Source organism: Apus apus, chromosome 11, assembly GCF_020740795.1.
Source record: "Apus apus isolate bApuApu2 chromosome 11, bApuApu2.pri.cur, whole genome shotgun sequence".
NCBI lineage: Eukaryota > Metazoa > Chordata > Aves > Apodiformes > Apodidae > Apus > Apus apus.
In genome coordinates this window covers 20,817,054-20,836,929 of record NC_067292.1, presented here as the reverse complement: position 1 = coordinate 20,836,929, position 19,876 = coordinate 20,817,054, and the positions used below count along the sequence as shown (strand labels likewise).

At 55.7% G+C, this 19,876-nt stretch overlaps 2 protein-coding genes across 6 annotated transcripts; one reads left to right on the top strand and one right to left on the bottom strand.

The window, feature by feature from the left end:
* Positions 1 to 597: 597 nt before the first annotated feature.
* Positions 598 to 4,935, bottom strand: USB1 (U6 snRNA biogenesis phosphodiesterase 1). Its single transcript, XM_051629184.1, has 7 exons — positions 4,785 to 4,935; positions 4,553 to 4,704; positions 4,244 to 4,427; positions 3,650 to 3,703; positions 2,377 to 2,482; positions 1,444 to 1,527; positions 598 to 956 (listed from the first exon to the last, which is right to left on the bottom strand). The coding sequence occupies exons 1-7, from the start codon at positions 4,877 to 4,879 to the stop codon at positions 852 to 854; spliced, it is 780 nt and encodes a 259-aa protein (XP_051485144.1). The 5' UTR covers positions 4,880 to 4,935; the 3' UTR covers positions 598 to 851.
* Positions 4,936 to 4,948: 13 nt separating this feature from the next.
* On the top strand, positions 4,949 to 14,074 carry ZNF319 (zinc finger protein 319). 5 transcript variants are annotated; one of them, XM_051629180.1, is made up of 3 exons: positions 4,949 to 5,915; positions 6,595 to 6,692; positions 7,158 to 14,074. In XM_051629180.1, exon 3 carries the CDS (start codon positions 7,532 to 7,534, stop codon positions 9,182 to 9,184), a length of 1,653 nt encoding a protein of 550 aa, XP_051485140.1. In that variant the 5' UTR covers positions 4,949 to 5,915; positions 6,595 to 6,692; positions 7,158 to 7,531; the 3' UTR covers positions 9,185 to 14,074. The 5 variants fall into 5 exon arrangements, with proteins under 5 accessions (XP_051485140.1, XP_051485141.1, XP_051485138.1 ...); XM_051629181.1 differs by lacking the exon at positions 6,595 to 6,692 and having other exon boundaries at positions 4,949 to 5,707; XM_051629178.1 differs by lacking the exon at positions 6,595 to 6,692 and having other exon boundaries at positions 4,949 to 5,717.
* The last annotated feature ends 5,802 nt before the right edge of the window (positions 14,075 to 19,876 follow it).

Below are 19,876 nucleotides of genomic sequence, written 5' to 3'. Positions count from 1 at the left end.
GCACCGGGGGTGCTGTTCCCACAGGGAAAAAGCGTGAAGCCTGGGCAGGAGCTGCCCCTTGACACACCAGTGGGCGATGCCTGTCCAGGAGCAGACACTGCCCTCCTTTGGGCTCGCCCACACACAGCACTGAGCTTCCCGCTAGAAACAGCCCATCAAAAAACAGTCTGTCTTACGGCAGACACAGTATGAAACCAAATCTCTTCTTTTAACCCCAGCCTGGAGCTGAAAGACAAATTGTCTCCAACCTCTCCCCTCCAGATATCATCTTTTGCTGTATAGCAAAAAGATCAAATACTGACATTTCTCTATAGTGGCAGCAGCAGTGTGAGCTGGACACAGAACAGGCCCCTGTCTGACCTGGCTGATAGTAGGGGATGCTCTGCAGAAAGAGAGCAGCTCCACATCCTTGTCTCTTGCTACTCACAGCATGCTCAGAGCCTCCTGACAATCAGGCAGTGCTATTTCCAACCGTGTGAGACAGTCTCCCTTTAGCAACAGCTTCCCACGCCACCTTCTTCCTCTTTCCCATAAGACATCCATGGCTTTTATAGAGATTTTTTTTTCCTTTTTTAAAAAAACAGCATTATCAGCGACCATGGGATGGCTCGAACCAACAGTGCTGACTGCAGCACATATAGCAGGGAGAACAAAATCTGCTACAAACACACTTTTCTCCAGCCACCAACTCAAACTTGGAAGTAGCCCGAGTTGAGGCCATCCATGAATACCCACAGATGCTGAGCAGGCAAGAGCGTGACAGCCCGCAGCACTCAGAGCTGTGCTGGAGAACAGTCCCTGGTTGAACTTCGGGGTCTTCGAGGCTCTGAAATGCACAGCCCCACTGGCCCCTACCTCAAGGGGAAGGAGAAGTATTTGTTCCCTGACTTGCAGCGGATTTGTTCCCATTGGACACGCAGCAGAAGCGCCGAGTCCTCAAACCCATCCACGATGTCCTGTAAAACAGATTCAGGGACTAGTACCAGGAGGGTGCATCTGTCAGAGGACAGAGTCAGTAGCTCCCTCTCTGAACCAAGTCAGAGACAAGACTGTTTGTGGCTGGAAGCCCCTGACTTTCCTCTGCAGGCTAATTTAACTCATGCTCCTGCCAAAAGCTTCTCTTCACTGGCCCAGGCTGCCCAGGGAAGTGGTTGAATCCCCATCCCTGGAGGCGTTTAAAAGCCATGTAGATGTGGTGCTGAGGGATGTGGCTTAAGCACTGGACTTGGCAGAGCTGCGTTAATTGTTGGTAGAGTTGGATTATGGTTGGACTTCATGATCTTACAGGTCTTTTCCAATCAGAATGATTCTGTGATTCTTCCAACTCAGGGAAGTTTGTCTTGCTCAGTGAAGAGAATTTCCCACTCTTTGCCCTTGGCTGGGAGAGGTGGCTGGATACCAGCTCTGTTCCTCCCCTGCTCTTCATGCTCCGTGGGGACCCACCTGTAGCTCCTGCAGACACTGCCCTTCCAGTTGGCCAGACAGGTCCCCGACACACCAGGCCAAGCTGATATGGAATGACGGGTCCTGAAGACAAACCAGTGAGCAGATGGTGAGGGCTAAAGGAGGGTTGGCAGCCACAGTGGGAGATTTGGTGAGATGTTGCCCTGCCTGGGGTCACAGAGGCAGAGGGATCCCGAAGCTGGGAGACCCCTCTGCCAGCTCAACGGTTGAGGAGCTTATATGGACAGTGCTGGAGATGAGTCCTGGGCTCCCCACCACAGCCTTTCTGGACACTGGGCAAGGCTGCCCGGTTCCCAGCCTCCCTGTGGTCAGCTCTGCAGAAGCTTTTTCAGCAGCACAGAGAACCTCTCACATATGGTCCTGAAGTGGGTGCATCACTCCTGAATAACCTACAAGCGCCCTCTGCTCAACTCTGGAGACACAGAAATCAGGATTTGGCCCTTCAAAATCCAAAATCAGTCCCTAAAGGTAGTACTAAAAAAAGAGGCTGGATGGATGCCCCAGGAAACTCTCCAAGGAGAAGGCACAAGCATTACCCTCAGTCCCACAGTGATCACCGTAAGCCCATTCTATTCTAGGACAACTTTGCTTTGTGAAGAGCAGGGCAGTGTCCATAATGTATGTTCTGACCCTTTGCCCTAGCAACACTATTCTCAAGAGGCTACCAGGCAGTTAACATCCTTAGTCTCCTGTACAGGACACGATACAGAAGCCAGACTTGCACTAGTCCCATTCTCAGCAAGATCGTGTTCAGGGTGTTAAGTGTGAACATCACCGACCAGCCCCAAGGAGGCCATTTCAGAGTCTAAGCTCCCTGCTCCTGTTTATTTGGGGTGAACATTTCATGGACCTCTCATGGGGAATATGCCAGCATGTCTAGACTGGCAAGGAATTAAGTGGGAGGACCCTCACCTTGTAGAACGTGGGAAGGTCAAATTCCTCCAGAACTCGGTCCACCTCTGAGACCAGCTCCAGCAGCTGGAAATGTCCAGCAGAGACCTCCAAGCCAATAAAGGTCCTACAGAAAGACAAGGAGAGACAGCAAGGGCCCTTTCATGCTGCAGAAAGTACAGCCATACCCAGCCCTGCTTTCCTACCGGGAAAATTCCCTCCCCCCTGACAAAAGATAATTTGAGGAATGCAAGGTTTAAGCCTTCAAGGACACTGATCATCCTTGAAAAAAAAAACAAAAACCAAACAAAACGTCCTGAAGAGAAATAAAGACGTTGTAGCAGGAAGACACAGGACTAGATGATGCCGATTTACCATGCAGATTTACTAGATTAACTCGGCACCTTCTGGGAGACGAAAACTCATTTGCTGGGCAACGGGCGCCCCTGGGGTGTTCCAGCAGAGCACCGACCCTGCCCGCGGGAACACCACCACCCCCACCCCCGGCTCAAAAAGCGGAAGTTGCCGGAGGGGTTTTACGGTGGGAAAGGAAATGGGAACGGGAAGTACCAGGCTGGGCCGACTGATCGAGGGGTTCCTCCTCAGAGACTGGATGACGCTCTGTAGACTCCCGGAGGGTAGGGGAAGACTAAGTCACACTTTGTCCCGCCCATGACTACTGTGGGCCTCCATTCCCGGTAGATTCGGGAGCTTTTCACAATTTTAATCACCTTTGCTATGACATTTAAACTACTTAATTGCTTTCAGTTGGAATCAGGCTTCTGAGCTGATACCTGCAGAATTAGCAACGTCTGAGCTATTTCTCTCCAGCTCTTTAAGTCCTGCACTGCAATTTGATAACAGACGTTGCTGCCAAAAGAGGTGGCCCTCAGCTCTGCTGGCCCCAGGCTGCTCCTGCTGGCACTAGGGTTTGCGAAACCACAGAGCAAACCCAATGGGAGATGGCAGAGAACTAAGCTGCCTCCTTTAGCTGCTGGGAAACAGTAGCATGAACCTAACCCCTGCTGCAGGTCATGTTGTGAACACATCTCCTCTTCTTCGGAACACTGAAATCCTTCAGCCTTGAGGTTTGGCAGCTGCTAATGAGGCTACCAGCTTCTAGAGTACTGGGTGAAAGGTGTGAAAGCTCTGCAGACAAGGTGATGATGGTGTATTGCCCTGTCACAGGGCTCAGCATGGTCAGCATGAGACAGGCATTGTGATGGTTTGCATCCACCCAGCACTTCACTCAGCCTTCTCCCCAGGCAGGCAGACTGCCTTGCTGCTCACTCACCTCGTTTTGTTCTGGTTGGTGTAAACCTTCACTTGGTCAGCCACGCAAAAGAACCTGAAATAAGAAAGATCCTATGTCAGCTGGTGGGGAAAAAAAAGAAAAGAAAAAAGTAGAACATGGGGAAGGCACAGGATTTCTACTGAGCTGTGGAAAGATAAAGCAAACGCATGCTGCAGTCAGACCAGAGCAGTGCAACCAGAGCCCAGGAAGGCTCAAGTCAATCCATTCCCCCCCAGCTTTCCAGGCCTCCCAAGCCCTGAAGCAGGTGACGCGCAGCAGGCACCTGAGCCAGATGTATGCAATGAAAGGACCTGTGTTTTATGAGATGGCACAACTTGGGCCACGAAAGCTGAGACCTGACCTGTCTGGTGCTGGATCCCGAGGCAGGGAGGAAAACTCCCCAGGGCTTTGCTGGTGCAGCACCAGCTGCCAGGGGTGACTTAGGGGTGCAGATGCTGGTTGAAACACAGACCCAGAGGGAGAGGGAAGGTGTGAGGAGCCTCTCCTGGGGCTCTGTCATCCCTACCCGTGCAAGGAGGCCAAGGGCCCCGCAGACCCCACCTGTGGAAGGAGGCCAGGTTCTGCCACCCCTACCTGTGGAAGGAGGCCAGGCGCTCCCGGAGGGAGCGGACAAAGGGCTGAATCCAGTGGTAGCGCAGCACCACACACTGTGAGAGGCTGACGTGGAACTCCTCCATGGCAGCCAGCGAGGAGACGTAGGTGCGAGCACGGGACAGCAGGAGCTCCAGCAACTCCAGGAATTCCTCCTGGACGGTGTCTGCGGGGCAGCGCCGTCGGAGCCGGATCCGCGCCGGGACAGAGCTCCTGTCCCCGGCCCGGCCGATCCTGTGTGCTCCGCCCGTCCCGCCGCTGCTGCCCCCGCCCCGGGCCGCAGGTACTTACAGGACAGGTAGACGTGGGTGGCCCAGTTGCCCCGCTCGTGGGGGAAGCCGCGGACGCGGCCGCCATGCCGGGAGCTGTCGTTGTGAACGGCCTCCTCCGGCTCCGGATCGCCCGGCAAGTTGGCGGGGACAGGCAGGCGGGAGAGGCCGGCGCTGCAGGGACAGGGAGGAGGAGGAGGAGGAGGGAGGCCGCGCGTTCTTCACCCGGCTCCGCTCGCTCCCGCCGCACCTACCTGCCCCGGCAGGGGCCCTGCGCGCCGCCGCCCCGGCGCTGCCCTTCCTCCTCCTCCTCCTCCGAGCTGCTGTACCCCACCAGCGCGGCCCTCATGGCTGCCCGTCCCCCCGCGGCCGTGCCGGTGGTCGCTGTTGCCGGCCCGGCCCAGCAGGGGGCAGCCGCCGCCGCCGCCGCCCCGCCTCCGCCACCGCGGCCGGCCCGGCCCGCTCCGCCGCCGCGCGCCCGCACCCCGCGGCCGCAGCCCGCCCGCCTCCGGCACCGGCGCCCCCTTCCTTCCGTCCTTCTTTCTTTATTTCCTTCCTTCCCCCTCTTCCCTCACTCCCGGCTCCCGCCGGGCAGGCACAGGGTTCGGGCGGAGAGCGCAGGCCGCAGCCCCGCCGGCGGCGGGTGGGCTGACAGGGGCCTCCCGCCGCAGGTGAGGGGCCCGGCCGCCGCCCTTTGTGTGGGCCTTGCCGGGGCGGGGGGCGGCCTTGGCCGGACAGGGACTTCCCCCCCCCCCCCCCCAAGTCTACAGCGGGAGTTCCCGACGCGGCGCCGGTGAAGGCCTCGGGACGCCGCCGCGGTTCTCCGCAGGCCGGCGGGGCAGGAGGAGCCGTCCCATGGGGAGAGGCGAGCGGCGGGACGGGCCTGGCGGCGGGCTGCGGCGGCGGCGGCTGGCCTGCGAGCTCCCCGGCCGCTCCCGCGCCTTGCCGCCCCGCCGCGCCGCTCCCTGAGGCGGCCTCGGCCCGGCGGGGAAGGCCCGGAGAGCTGGGAGCCAGGGGAGGCGGGAGCAGGAGCCGACCATGCCGCGGCGGGCCCTGCCCTGGGCTGCTTCTCCAGTTTGAAAGTACTTCTGCTTTCCCGTCAGCTCTCCTTACATGGTTGTCGCTTCCCACCTCCCACGGAGGGATGAATTAGGCTGGGAGCCGTGCAGAGCCCGCGGTAAGCCAAGGTTGGTGTTTCTTACTCTTTTCAAGCTTCCCCTCCGCATTAGGCCGGATGGTCTGGGATGCGTCGCGGTTGGGTTCCTCCTGCTGTGGTTAACGTTGCCTGCGGGGGAAGGTGGCGGCTGTGCTGAAGTGTTGTATCGCATCCAGCGCGGGTGCTAGGTGTCCTAGCTGCAAGCCCTCCCTTCATGTCGACAGCCAAGGTGAGCTATGGAGGAGAAAGGGGAGATCATGGGTACCGGCAGGGCTGCCGTGTGGGGTCTTTGGGCATTTTACTGCCCAAAACTGCGCCGGCGGACAAAGCAATGCAGTGTCCCCATAGGCAGAAGCACGGTCCAGTGCTGCCTGAGCTGTGGGGCATGGTCTAGTCTCAGCTGAGCACTGGGGGAGGTGGCAACGCTAGGAAGTGGATTTCTCTGGTGTTCCTTATCACTTAGTTTTAAATACAACACCTTCCTGGAAGACCAAGGTTTTACTTACCCTGGGCAGGTGATTAGACACAGAAATGGGTTTGCTCTTGTGGGGTTAGGGGCTCTTGGTCCAGGGGCAGTAGCTGCTGGTTCTCACCAAGACCTGGACACTTCTCTTGTGGTGCACTGGCACTGCTGCTATCTGCTGCTCATGGGTGGGTTTTACTCTCCTCTAAGTTGATACCAGGTTTTACTGGACATCTCTGGAAAAACTGGAATTTTTCAGTGAGCAGAACCCCTGTGATACTCTGTGGTAAGGATAGGCAGGAGCTCTGGTGTAGGTTGTTTGGCTTCAGTGTATTTTATTTCATGGTTTGGTAGGAAGTTCAGCTGAGCCACTGCTTAAATGCTTCTTTTACCTTCACAGATATTGCTGTGCACAATCCCTGGATTTCTGTGTTTTGTCTGATAGGATAATGTTGAGGGCAAACCTTCCCATGAGCTCTCTGGCTCTTCCTAGTTTTCAAGTTCTGCCCGGAGAGGGGGAAATCGCTTACATACATCCCTTGGGTAAGGTGCCCAATGCTCAACCTGCAGAGGAGCAGAGCTGCTTCACATGGGTGTTTTCAGCTGGAGTGGGATCTGCCCTGATACCTGTAACACCTAACCTTGTAGCTTCTTGATTGCACAGCATTTGGTGTCTCTCAGCCCGTGCAGAGAGACCGAGAGAGATCCAGCCACTCAGGATCAGGCTGAGCTGAGGGGACATGGGCAGTTGTGCTACCTCTCCTGAGAGCACAGCACAGGAACGTCTGCCTGGCTGTGGCTGGGCAGAGCCCGACCCTTTCTGGGATGAGCGCACCTTGTCCCAGGCCCTTTGCAGACCAGTAAGGGGGGTTCTGGCTCTGCTTAGCTTCCCCACACTGCTTCCTGGAAGCTTTGCAGGGATGCAGGAGAGTTTTTGAAGTGAGCTGGGGGCAAGGTTGATGAGAGTTGCTCATCAAGACCTGACGTGAGCTGTCTTCTTCCTTGCAGAGAGAGCTGCTCCCTCGGCTGCCTCCCCTCGCCCTTCCCAAATGTGAGCACGTTGCAGCCAGCACGGAGAAGGACCTCCTCTTGTCTTCAAGGCACTTGCTTCTGCCGACTGTATTTTTGTCCAAAAAAGAAAAAGCCAAATCAAACCAGTCCACTAAGAACTCGTGCTGATCCAAGGAGGAGGCTGTGGAGTCTCAGTCACCTCTCTGCTTCCCAAGATCCTGGCTGTGGGCTGGATTTTCTGTCCTCGACTTCAGGGGATCAGCTACGGGGTATCAGGATCTTGGATACTTGGAATTTTTGCTATTACTTCAACCCTTTCAAACAAGAAGCTGAAGCTGTCACTGTTAAAATCCTGTTTTTTTTTCCCAAGCATGTCAGAAAGCTGGCAGCAGCAACAGCAGCAACCACAGCCGCCGCCGCAGCACCACACTGGGGCAGCTGCCCTCCCAGAGCACTCCATGCCACCCAGCACTGCTGACAACCCCTTGGGCTGTGCTGTCTATGGCATCCTGCTCCAGCCAGACCCCGGCTTGCAGCACCACCAGCACGCCCCCCTCCAGGCTGGAGAGCCGTCCCACAAATGTGGTGTGTGTGGCCATGACCTCACTCACCTCTCCAACCCCCATGAGCACCAGTGCTTGCCAGGCCACGACCGCTCTTTCCAGTGTACCCAGTGCCTGAAAATCTTCCACCAGGCCACTGACCTCCTTGAACACCAGTGCATCCAGGTGGAACAGAAGCCCTTTGTGTGCGGCGTCTGCAAGATGGGCTTCTCCCTCCTGACCTCGCTGGCACAGCACCACAATGTCCACAATGGCAATGCCATGAAGTGCTCTATCTGTGAGAAGACCTACAAGCCTCCTGAGGCAGAGCATTCTCAGCCTCTTGACCCCTCGGAGAAGCCCTACAGCTGCTCCATCTGTCAGAAGACCTTCAAGCACCTCTCAGAGCTGTCCCGGCATGAGCGCATCCACACTGGTGAGAAGCCGTACAAGTGCACTCTGTGTGACAAGAGCTTCAGTCAGTCATCCCACCTGGTGCACCACAAGCGGACGCACAGCTCAGAGCGGCCCTACAAGTGCACAGTGTGCGAGAAGACCTTCAAGCACCGCTCCCACCTGGTGCGCCACATGTATGCACACTCTGGGGAGCACCTCTTCAAGTGCAACGTCTGCGAGCTGCACTTCAAGGAGTCATCGGAGCTTTTGCAGCACCCCTGCACGCCCAGCGGGGAGCGGCCCTTCCGCTGCAGTGAGTGCCAGAAGGCCTTCAAGCGGCCCTCGGACCTGCGGCAGCACGAGCGGACGCACAGCGAGGAGCGGCCCTTCAAGTGTGACCTCTGTCAGATGAGCTTCAAGCAGCAGTACGCGCTCATGCGTCACCGCCGCACGCACAAGGCTGAGGAGCCCTTCAAGTGCAACCTGTGTGAGAAGGGCTTTGTGCAGCCCTCACACTTGGTGTACCATCAGCATGTGCATGGCATAGAAAACCTCTTCAAGTGCAATGTGTGCCAGAAAGGCTTCAACCAGTCCTCGGAGCTGCTGCGGCACAAGTGCGTGCAGAACGCAGAGCGGCCCTTCAAGTGCGCGGTGTGCAACAAGTCCTACAAGCGGGCCTCAGCTCTGCAGAAGCACCAGCTGGCCCACTGTGCTGAGAAGCCGCTCAAGTGCACGCTCTGCGAGAGACGTTTCTTCTCCTCCTCCGAGTTTGTGCAGCACCGCTGCGACCCAGCCCGCGAGAAGCCCCTCAAGTGCCCCGACTGTGAAAAGCGGTTCAAGTACGCCTCGGACCTGCAGCGCCACCGGCGTGTCCACACTGGTGAGAAGCCCTACAAGTGCCATTCCTGCGAGAAGGCCTTCAAGCAGCGCGAGCACCTCAACAAGCACCACAGTGTGCATGCCCGGGAGCAGCAGTACAAGTGCATGTGGTGTGGGGAACGGTTCCTGGACTTGGGCCTGCTGCAGGAGCACAGTGTCCAGCACACAGCTGAGGGCGCCTACCAGGTGGCTGCCTGCTTGCCCTGAGCCTCCTGTCCTTTGGCGGCTTTTGGCTAGTGTGTGGCACTCCCAAGCCTCAGCCTCCCCTTCCCTCTCTCCTCAGTTGCAGACGGCCTCTGGGGAGCTTTAGGGAAAGGGGAGGTATGGTGGGTGACCTTTCCTTTGGCCGCTGTGGTTCACACGCCGCCTGTAGTGCAGGGGCAACAGATGATGTGAAAAACTCAAAAGTGGGAAAGAGGAAAGGAGGGACGTGGGGAGAGGAAACGATGCCTGTAGTTGACTGGGGTCCCCTGGACCATCACTCAGGTTGTACCTGCAGTTCCAGTACTGGGAGCTCAGCTGCCTGCTGTGGGCACCAGCCTTTTGCCTGCAGCCTGGTTCCCCTGCCCTGCCTGGTAGGGGGTGACTGGGAAACTCCTCCTGGAGCAGGCTCTGAAGCAGGGCAGAGCCAGCCCTCACTTCTGGGGCTTGCTGCTCAGCAAGGAAGCATCAGGTTTCTGCTGTGGGGATCTCCCAACTTTCTTGGTCCATGCTCCTCTGAGAGGACCATTTCAGATCATTAGTGTTGACTTCCCTGACCTCCTGTGCTCTCCCTCTTTATAGAGAGTGTAGAAGGGGAAAAGCCATGGGGCTACCCAGCTCCAAAAAGCACTTTGGCTTTGCTGCTTTTGCATTCACACTCTGCCAGGTTTCTGAAGGAGCCTGCCCGCCCCCCATCTCTGCCAGCAGAACGGGGGACATAGCTCTCCTGCCAAGACTCACCTCCCGCCCCTTCACTGTTGGCAGTGCTTGAGCCATTAGCCTACCTCTGGGGCATCAGGCAAATGGCCAGCCCAGAAGTTCCAACACTAAAGCATGAGGCAAACACTACTAATAACCTGTAACTCCAGAGATGTGACCATGGTGGATGGTGGCCCACGCTCTGTGGTGGGAGCTTGGTGTCTGATCTGCTGGGGGGAATTGGAGCAAGCCAGGAGAACCCTTCCTGGCCTGCAGGTTTGTCTCCACAGGGATGGGAAGGTTAGCAGTGGGTAAAGGGGGAGTGTATTTTCTATCCCCTCTGACAGGAGTCCTGTTTTACCCCTTGGCTCTTTCTTTACCTCTTCTGTATTTTTCAGGTTTTGCACAGTTCTTGTAAACATCACTTAAAAATAAATTTCCCCTAGCAAGGTTGATGCAGCCTCAGGTGTTTTCCTCTGCAGGATTTTGCTGGCTTCTCATGTCCAAGAGACCTGTTGCATGTCAGATGCCTTGGAGGTCGAAGGGTGCTTCCTAGGTTGACCACTAGCCTTCTCTCCACCTTTGGAGGTACTAAGACATTAAAATACCCATCTGTGGGAATTTTCAAGCCCTGACTGGATGTGGTCCTGGACAACCTGCTTATAGCTGACCCTGTGCCTGCAGGAGGTTGGACTAGATGATCTCCAGAGGTCCCTGCCAGCTTCAGCTCTTCTGTGGTCTTGGCTGGCTGTTGTCTGAGGTGGGAGCATTGTGATGAACTGTAATTAGTGAACAGCAGCCCATGTGCTGCATAGGTAATTAGGACAAGTTTAATAAATGTTGACCATGGCAAGTGTAGACAGATGAACCTTGCATGGAGTTGGGCTGTGCCTGCTTTGCTGGCAGGGGATGCTCATCTAAAAGGTGGAGGAAGGCTTGCCTTTCCATCTCCAGCACAGTGAAAGGGAAGGGGTGTGCTTCTGGGGGCTGGAACACTTCAGTGACAAATCTGACCCTGCAGCTGGGTCTTCATGCTCAGCTTTAAGGAGGTTAGAGCAGACCTTGTTCTCTGCTGCACAAGGAAGAGGGACCGATGGTTATCCTACTTCATGCTGCTTCAAAGATGTAGAACTTCCTACCGAGTTACTTTTTGCTTTTTTCTTTTTTTTAAAAAAAAGCAAAACAGTTTGTTAATATTCATTAAAAAATACTGTATAGTTTAACTTGATGTCATTCTGGATCTTAAAAAAAAAAAAAAAAAAAGATAACTTGGATTCCTAAAGAGCTTTTTTGGTTCTAGGTAGTTGTTTTTTGCTGTTTAATATGTAGTAAGTTCAGTGTATGCTTTACTGTATGAGTAAAAATTAATCCAAACCAAGGAAGGCTAATCCTGTCTTTACAGAAGGGCTTGGTGGGACTGAGGCCAGCTGGGGAGCATGGACCCACCTCAACCCTTGCTCTGTTCCTGCCTTGGGCCATGGCCAGCTCTGCCCTAGCTAGCCTGGTGCAGCTGCCACTGGTCCCATAGGGTCAAGGGTTTGGTGGTTGCCCTCCTCCTTGAGCACAGCCCTAGCAGCCAGGACCAGCACCCTGAGCTGAGAGCTTGCAGAGAGCCTCCTCTTTAGTAGGAGGAGGGTGGAAAATGGAGGCTGCTGGAGCCTCTGAGGGCTCTTGTGGCTGTATTTCTTTCTGGAAATACTTATTTTTCTGCTCTCTTCACTCCCCAGGGCCCAGATGGCTTGACAGCCTTGGGTACTTGGGCAGAGAGGGCGCGTAGTGGGCTCCAGACATGGCTCTGGTCACAGCTCTGCACCATGGGCCATGGAGCTGCCACATCCTGTCCCCTTGGTACCACCTGGTCCAGGTTGTCAGCTGGTGCCTGTCTGTAGGTGGCTCCAGGTTGGAAAACATCTTGGTGCAGCGTTAGAATGTCACGAAGTAGGACTGGCCGTGGGCCTGCAGTGTATCAGTCTCTTAATCTTGTTTGCTGCCCTGCAACCAGCCAAATCCAGTAGAAGTCCATGGTGGCTTCTGGTGCCAGAGCTTGGTGGTGGCTGGTGGCAGTGTGGAGCCTTGGTTATATTTTGTAGGGTGACTGTCCAGTTGGAAGGAGCTGTGTTGTGGCCAGGCAGGCTGGGGGGCAGGGCTGGCTCCCTTGCTGTTGGGTCAGGTTTTGTATTGTGAGGTGAGATGTGCTGGAAGTGGCAGGAGCACGTGAGTGGTGCTTGGGGGTCAGGGGCTGGCCCGGGGGGTCAATATTCCCTGGGCACCACAGTGCGAAGGGCCCTCTGCTAACTGCTGTTGTTTCCTTTTCAAACCAAAGAGCAGTTGTAGCCTCTTGGGAGCAAAACGTGTTTTTGCTCAGTATCTGTGTTGCAATTCAGTTCTGACAAATATTTGAAGAGACTTTCAGGCTTCTCCCTGCTGCCTCCACTTGGCCTCTTGCTTCACTCGTCACTGCACCCAGAAGGTTGCTGTGCTGGAGCTGGTGCTGTCTCAGCCTGTGGCAGGTGCTTGCATGTGTCATTGAGTCCAGGTCGCCAGCCTGCCTGTGGGTGCTCTGAGGGTTGTTCTCTTTGGCGGGTAGCTTCAGCATGGGATGCCACTGGAGAGATGGCAGGGAGGGTTAGGTTGGCTGAAGGTGTTGAGGATGTTGTCCAGGAGACAAACCCTGCTCTCTAGGTCTGCGGTTCCACTGGCTTAATGGGTCCAGGAAGAAGGAAGTCTGTTTCCTGGTCATTTTTCCCATCTTCATTTCCCCTTACCCTACCTACAGGATGCCTTGAGCTGTGTCTCAGTCTCTTCCCCTCCACACTTTTTTGCTTATACTTTTATAAGACCTTCTAGGCTTCTTTGGCCCTTGTTGAGTTCTTCATAAGCAACACTTTGGTTTTCATCCCTTTTTCCACTTTGATTGCAAGGTCTCTTCCCTGTCTGCTCCCCCACTCCTGTCCCAAATTATTCATTCCAGCTGGATTCAGCTCATACCAAGCCACTCATGATACACTCGGGTGTTTGGGACCCTTGCTGGAACCCAGTGGGTGCTCCTGGTCCTTCCCCCATGAGGTGGCCTGTCCCTCTAGGCATGGGTGACACTGTGCCTGGCTGGGTTGTGTCTGTGGTGCAGGTGGCTCTGGTGAGTGACTCTGTGCTGGGCCCAGGAGGTGAAGGAAACAGGCACTGGGATGAGAGCAGCCATTTCCATGGTGGGTTCCTCTGCTACATCTCCAAGGGTGGGGGTTAAGTCAGTGAAGGGCTGTTAGACATTCCTGGGGAGAAGTCATGGTGCTGAGGGAGTTGGACTGCTCAGTTCTCCTGGGAATGTCTCCAGAGCAGCTATGTGCATCAGGCTTAGCGGAGTTAGCCATGAAATGGACACCCCTGGGACCTTGGGTATGCCCAGCTCTCCAAGTAGCAGATGCCACCCTTATGTGGGGGGAGAAGATGGGCTGTTCTCCACACTTCCTACCTGCGTGGGAAGATGTGCATGCTCTGGTCTTGGGGCCCACATTCTGGAGTGGGGGGCGAGGGGAGAGGCATCCTCTGGCAGTGGTTTGGGACCATTCCTTGGTGCTCAACCTGACTTCGCACTGGCAGGAAGGAGGCACTTTTGACACTTCACTTGAGTATTTCCCATCAAGTCCAGGCTGCAGCCAGAGCCTGGCTATTCCTAAGAAGCAAAACAGCCCTTTGTTCTTCAGAGTTTGCCTCCTGCTCCATTGGGTGGCAAGTTCACCTGCAGGAAGGTCCCTGCAAACACGGGCCTAGGGCCGAGATGCACCGAGGGCAGGGGCCAAGGCCTCCCTGCTGCCAGCCTCCTGCTCCAGCTGCATTCCAAATGTGAAGATGCTGTTCTCACGGTGCGCTCAGGATGCTCGGCAGGGAGAGCAGGACCACAGGTGGGAGCTGGACCACAAACTTGTCTCCATGAGTCTCCAAGCTTTGGGTCCAAGAGCCGATGAGGTTCTCAGGCTCCTCCTGACCTGTGCTTGTGCCTTGGCAGAGTTCCCAGGGCTGTGGGAAGTTGCAGCCAAGGATGAGGTTTGTGTGGCTTGCAGTGCCTTTAACACTGCTCCCCGTGTGTTTCTAAGATGATACTCCATGTATGTGTGTATATAATATTGTATTAACACATCCTGCTCTTCTGTGTGAGTGTCAAATGGTTTTGCTTTACTAATAAATTTATAGTTATTTATATCTTCCTGTGGATGTGTAAGACTTCTGGAGCAGAGGCTTTGTGCTGGACACTGCCTCCCCTCTCTGTCTTTGTGCTCTGTCTCTGCTTGGTTGTTTTTTTTTTTTTTCCATTTTTTCTTTATTTCCTCTGGGGTTTTTTTTTGATGTAGAAATGGTGGTTCCTCTGCCTGGCGACCAAGAGTTGAGACTCTGGGTACGGGCAGTCTCCTGGGGGCCAAAAGCAAAGCACAGTCTGCAGGGTGGTTTTGCCCCTTGCTAGAGGTAGGCTGCTCCATCCTTGGGGCAAAACTTGCTGCTGGGGCTTCAGGGCAGAAGGAGGCAGGATTCCCTGCCTGCCAGGATGGAGCAACCATTCAGGAGGCAGAAGCTGGTGTGTGTTGTGCTCGTAGGACACCATCCCCACACAGGATTACTGTTTCAGCTTTCCCAGAGGGGTTACAGCTTCTGGCTGAAGGTGTGGGAAGGGGATGGGAAACTGAGGCAAGAATGGGGACATCACTCACCTGGGATGCCTGGGCTGGGAGACATCTCAGCATCCCTTCTCAGCTGCCTGCTCCATCCAGAGCTCCTGCAATTACACTGGAGAGGTGTTCAGGAGGAGGAGGAGACACGTCCACATCTCAGGCAAGAGGCAGCTTGGGCTCTAAGAGGGTGTCTGGGGGCAGAGGGGCGATGCTTTTTCCTCCTGCCCTTATTCCAGGCTGGGTGATTTCCATGGGAAGATGAAAAGCATCTTAAGCTGTGCCTGTGTTTGAGCTTTGTGGTTTGAGGAAATACTCCATATCCTTAGGGCAGGCAGGCAGGCAAATTGCATTGGCCACAGAGGTGCTTTGATAGGGCTTTTGCTTTCTCATCTTTGATTTCCCCAAATCCCAGGAAAACTGCACAATTTTTGCATGTGCCAGAGCCCCAGGTTCTTGCTGGGGGAGGACTGGGAGCAGTTGGTGGGATCAGCATCTTCTTGGCACCTTACTAAGAGCCCCTTAAGGTCTTGTTTCTTTTCCAGAAGACCTTACCTACTCAGCAGCTGTTCCCCATGCAGGTGTTATCCCTCCTGCCTGACCCCAAGAAGTATAAGCCAGGGATGCAAACAGAAGGATGGCAGAAGTGGATGGGAATTTCAGCAAATGTGCCAGGAGCAGTGGCAGCATCACCCAAGTGAGGAGCTGAACCTTCCCCTCCCTCCCTGGGGTTCCTCCTGTGCATTTGCTTGAAGAAGTAAGTCAAAGACCTTTGTAGGCAGGTCTGGCTGGAAGAGGAAGTGTCTCTGCAGAGTGTCCTCAGAGGAGATGCAATTTAGCCATCAGGAGGTATGGCTTGTTTTGAACCCCTTTGCTGCAGGATTTCACGAGCCTAAGCCTGCAAAAGTCCACTTGAAGCTGTTCTTGCATTGCTTTGCTCTTTCAGGCAATGCTGTCTTCTCAGGTGGGACCTGGGCAGCCTCCTGCAAGGTGGGACCTGGGCCAGGCTGGGCCCCAAGGGGTTCAGAATTTGGCCTGTGCCACTTCCATGGCTGATCCTGCTGCAGGAGCAGTGAGTCAAAGTAATGCTGAGCCTGTTCGGGAGCCACTGCTGCTTCCCAGGAGTTTGCACATGGAGCTCTTGGGCTCCACCACAGCTTGCTTCCTCCACAGAGGTGGTTTTTCCTGGTCATCCAGCATTTCCAAGGCATTACACAGCAACTTCCTGCCCTGCTTTCCAAGCGAAGGCTCCCCTGCCATCCCCAGCGCAGGGGTCAGCACCTGTCTGGCAGTGGGGAGCAGAGGGTTTGCCCCCTCCTGTGGGGTGTGCATTAGGGGCAGCTGGAGGTGCTGACAAGTTCATCTGAGATTGTATTTTTTTGGTGCTGGAGCATCTCCTGCCCTGGTACTCAGCACCTGCAGCCCCTGCACCCTGGGGATGGAGGCAGCATTCCTGCAGTGGTTGCCTCTGGGCTCATCCTGCTTCCTGGGGCAGGCTGGGCCAGGGGAGCAGCAGTGGTGGCCCCTCTGCTCCATGTGATGATGGCTCACGCATATGGGTTTTGGCACATTCAGGGATGCAGCTCATCTCTCATCCCTTAGCACTGTGGAGGCTGGAGGTAGCATGAGTGGCTGGGGAGGTGAAGGGACACAAGGGGGCCACCTGGACCCAAGGTTTGTGAGCACATGATGTGCCAGCCCTGGGCTGAGGGTCTGAGCCCACCCCAAAGAGGGGGAAACCAGGATGATCAGGGCTGCCTGGCCTAGGATGGGAGCCCTGAGCACTTCTGCTGGACACCATGAAGGCTTTACTGCTGATTCCTGCTAGGACAGGGAAAGCTCTGCTGGCTGGAGTCATGGGGAGCAAAGTGAGGAGAGCTGAGGCTGGGTAATGACTTTGGTAGCCTCAAGGCCTGGGAGAGTGTGGCAAGCACCTTTGATTCATGTTTCTGCCATTAAAATCAGTGCCGATGCTGAGCTCTAAGCAGCCATCACTCTGCTTCAGAGTGAACAGTAGCTCAAAAATACAGGAATGACTTTCAGTTGGCTTCCCCAGTGATTTGGGAGACTGGTGCTCTGTGCCTCAGTTTCCCTAGCTGTGAAGCAAAGCTGCAGAGGTGCTGGGCTGGGGCCAGACAGGGTGGCTACTTGTTGCTCTGGGCCAAGGAAGAAGGAATCAGGTCAGAGGGCTCTGGCTCTGGGGAGCTCTGGCCAAAGACAAAAGCTGGGGCTGAACACGGAGCAGCAAAGCCGTGCAGGTACCAGGATTCTGAACAGGGCTGAGATTAGGGGCAATGGAAAGGACCAGCAGTCACGCAGGGCCAGAGGTAAACGGATCAGGCAGCAATTGGCAGGCTCAGCAAGGGGAGGCTTAGCTCAGCCCAGCACAGATCTGCTGCCTCTGCCCAAGATCCTCCAGGGTCTGGGGCAGAGCCGTGGGCCCATCACCCCTGTGTCACCCCACAGGGTTTCAGCAGCCCTGTTGCTGCTCCTCTGTGAATCCCACCCCTGCGCCTGGTGAGACAAGAGCTTTCCCTGGACTCCCACCCAGCCAGTGAGTGCCTGCAGGAGCTTTGGTGGTTCTGGTGTTTTGGGGGATACTCAAACCTACTTGATTTTTGGGTTATCTTGGCACCATCCCACATCCAAGCCAGGCTGGCTGCTGGGAGTAGAGGCGTTCAGGACAGCTGGGTGTCAGTAATCCCATTTGCAGGCAGCGCTGGGCTAATCCCTGCAGAGCCCTGAGCGGATTGGAGTAGGTTCTGGGGGTCAGTGGTGAGCTGTGGTGGCCAAAGGAGCCCACGCATTCCCGGGGGTGGCTTCCTTGGGAGGTGGCAACGAGTGCAGGGGTAAGTGGCAGTGATGGAGGTGAGGGACGCGGCTGGGGTTTCTGCAGGGTCACCTCTGCACATCAGAGAGGGATTTGGTGCTCTGAAGTGGAGCTGGAAGTCGAGCTGCGGCGGAGACACGGGTCCAGGGTGGGGACGTGGGTCCCTGGGGAGCGATGCTGCCAGGGCGATCGAGCTGGGTAACGTGGAGGGGTTTGATCTGGTGCCAGAGGGGAGGGAAAGGCTGCAGTGCTCCCTGCTCTGAAAGGGGATAGTGGGTCTGGGCCTCACTTCTTGCTCTCAGGCTGGGACCCTTCCCACTTGCACAGGACCCGCAGAGCTGCCACCCATGGGCAGTGGCACTGGACGGTGTCTGCAGTACCAGGGATTGCTTTGGGTGCCATCACAGACAAATCCTGGCTGCTTATTCCTATTTTTCCTAGCAACTAGTGGGTTTTGGGGACTCACAAATGTTCCTGCCCCTCTCTTGTTTGGATGTGCTGGAGGAATGGCCCCTGCCCTTCACTTCCCAGGACAAGGACAGACTGAAGACCTCTAGGCTTTTACCGTTGTGCAGGCTTTTAGTGAGGGAGGAGGACACCTCAGCTGGCTGGGGGGCTCTCTCCAGCCCCAGGGGGCTTTTCTCTAGCCTTGTTTGGGCTCATCAGGGTATGTTGGCCCTGAGTTTCTTTGGAACCTGAGAAGATCCTGAAGCATGGGTGGGAATGCTGCCGTGCCACACGGCACTGCTGGGTTTTTCTTGCTGTTCCTGGGACATTCCCAGCTTCTTAGTCTCTTATCCCCACGGGGTGGCAAAAAGCAATTTCTGCCTTGGTTTCTGGGCTTCGGGCCTCCTGGGAGGTGTTTTACAGCCACCCTCTCCCACTTTAGGGATGAGGAGGTCTACAGGAGAGCTGAGCCTGTCCATGCTGTGCAGGGGGCTGGAGGTGCTACGCAGGGCGATGCTTTGGCTGCATCCAAACCCAGCTCCTGGGCTTGCACAAGCAAAGAGCTGAGGACACGCATCCCCCTACCCAGGAACCTCAGTTCATTAAGATTTAAGATGCAGGGCCTTGGGCAACCCCTGATGAACCACCCCGAGGGATCTGAAGGTATTCTGCCTGCCCAAAAGCTGAGTGAGGCACTAAGTGACCTACAGCCTATAACCTGCTGCTCTGTGGGCCCAGGCCTGTTGACCCAGGATCAAAATTCCAGTGCTGTCTCTGGATGGAGCTCAGGGATCTGCTTTCTCTTGCCCTCCATGGGCATCTCCTGGTAGCAGCAGCATGGGATCCCCTGAGATGCTCCTGAGCCCCTCACTGAACAGAGTGTCTTTGGAGGGGTCTTTTGGGCAGAGCCAGGTCTCTGTGGAGTGGCAGCAAGAGAAGACATCCCAGTTTGAGCTGGGCAAGAGCCCCCAGCCCTTGTTCTCATCCAAGTGTGGGAACACGCAGCGTCGCTTGGCTCAAGGGTGCTGCATCCCAGCCTGGGGTCACACTAAGAAGAGGTGGGGGCGACCTGAAAAGGCTGAGCAAACAGAGCTTGAACAACTGAATCCCTGCTCTGCAACATCTTATTTTTTCCTAACCCGTCACCACCTCAGCAGCTACAGCAACTCACACTGGCTGCCTTTGCAGGTCACTGCCCCCTGGGCCATGGCTGGATGGTAATGGTGCAGAGTTGTTTCCTCAGAGCAGCACGAGCTGATCCATGTCTTGGGGCATGACCTTGCCTGTAAACAAATTCTGCTCAAATTACTGTTGTTTTTCATCCCTCAAATGAGAAATGAGCAGGAGAGCAGAGGACCCTGAGCAAAGGGTTGCAGTTCATGTGATCTGTCTGCTGTGGCTTCCTAAGCACCTTCCCTTGTGTCACCCCATCCCTGGAGGGATGTGCAAAAGTCCCCTAAATGACCAGTTATATCTTGGAAAAGCAAGTTGAAATGAGCCCTGTGAGCTGAAAAAAGAGGGTGTGGTTTGCCCACAATAATGATGAGGGGTCAGGGGTTGAATTGGGTTTGGTCTTTCTGCGCTGAAGTGCCACATTTCCCATGCAGGCTGTGGAAACTGGAGGACACTAAGGACCTTTCTGGGCTGCCCTGGGGACAGCGTGAGCAGCTGGTGTCCCCTAGGGAGCGTGCACCACTGCTGCTAGCCACCCACCAGCTGGAAGCTTCTCCTCACTACCTGGAGACAGTGGGATGCTGGGCTGGATTGAGCGGGTGGTTCCCCAGCCCCCAGTGCCCCATCTGATGGAGGAGACCCCCCAAGGTCCTCAGCAGGACCCCCAGCCAGCTAAGGTGAGTGGGGCGCCAGTTTGGGAGGTACTGGGGACCCTGTGAGTGTGTTGGAGAGATGTCCAGTGCTTCTGCATCCAGCCCTGGCACTGCAGCACACAGGGATGTTCCACAGCATCCACAGGAGGATGGGGGCTGGGTTGCATCACCCCTCCAAGTGGCTGGGAGGCAGCAGGAAGGACAAGGCATCCTTGGGGGTTTGCAGCCACCTTTTTGC

Excerpts from the sequence above, each read along its gene's own strand:
- USB1 (XM_051629184.1), bottom strand. The coding sequence starts at position 4,879 with ATGAGGGCCGCGCTGGTGGGGTACAGCAGCTCGGAGGAGGAGGAGGAG. Across the intron at positions 4,705-4,784 it reads CAGGGCCCCTGCCGGGGCAG|CGCCGGCCTCTCCCGCCTGC; the intron begins GTAGGTGCGGCG and ends CTGTCCCTGCAG. Across the intron at positions 957-1,443 it reads AGTGTCTGCAGGAGCTACAG|GACATCGTGGATGGGTTTGA; the intron begins GTGGGTCCCCAC and ends TCTGTTTTACAG.
- ZNF319 (XM_051629181.1), top strand. The coding sequence starts at position 7,532 with ATGTCAGAAAGCTGGCAGCAGCAACAGCAGCAACCACAGCCGCCGCCG.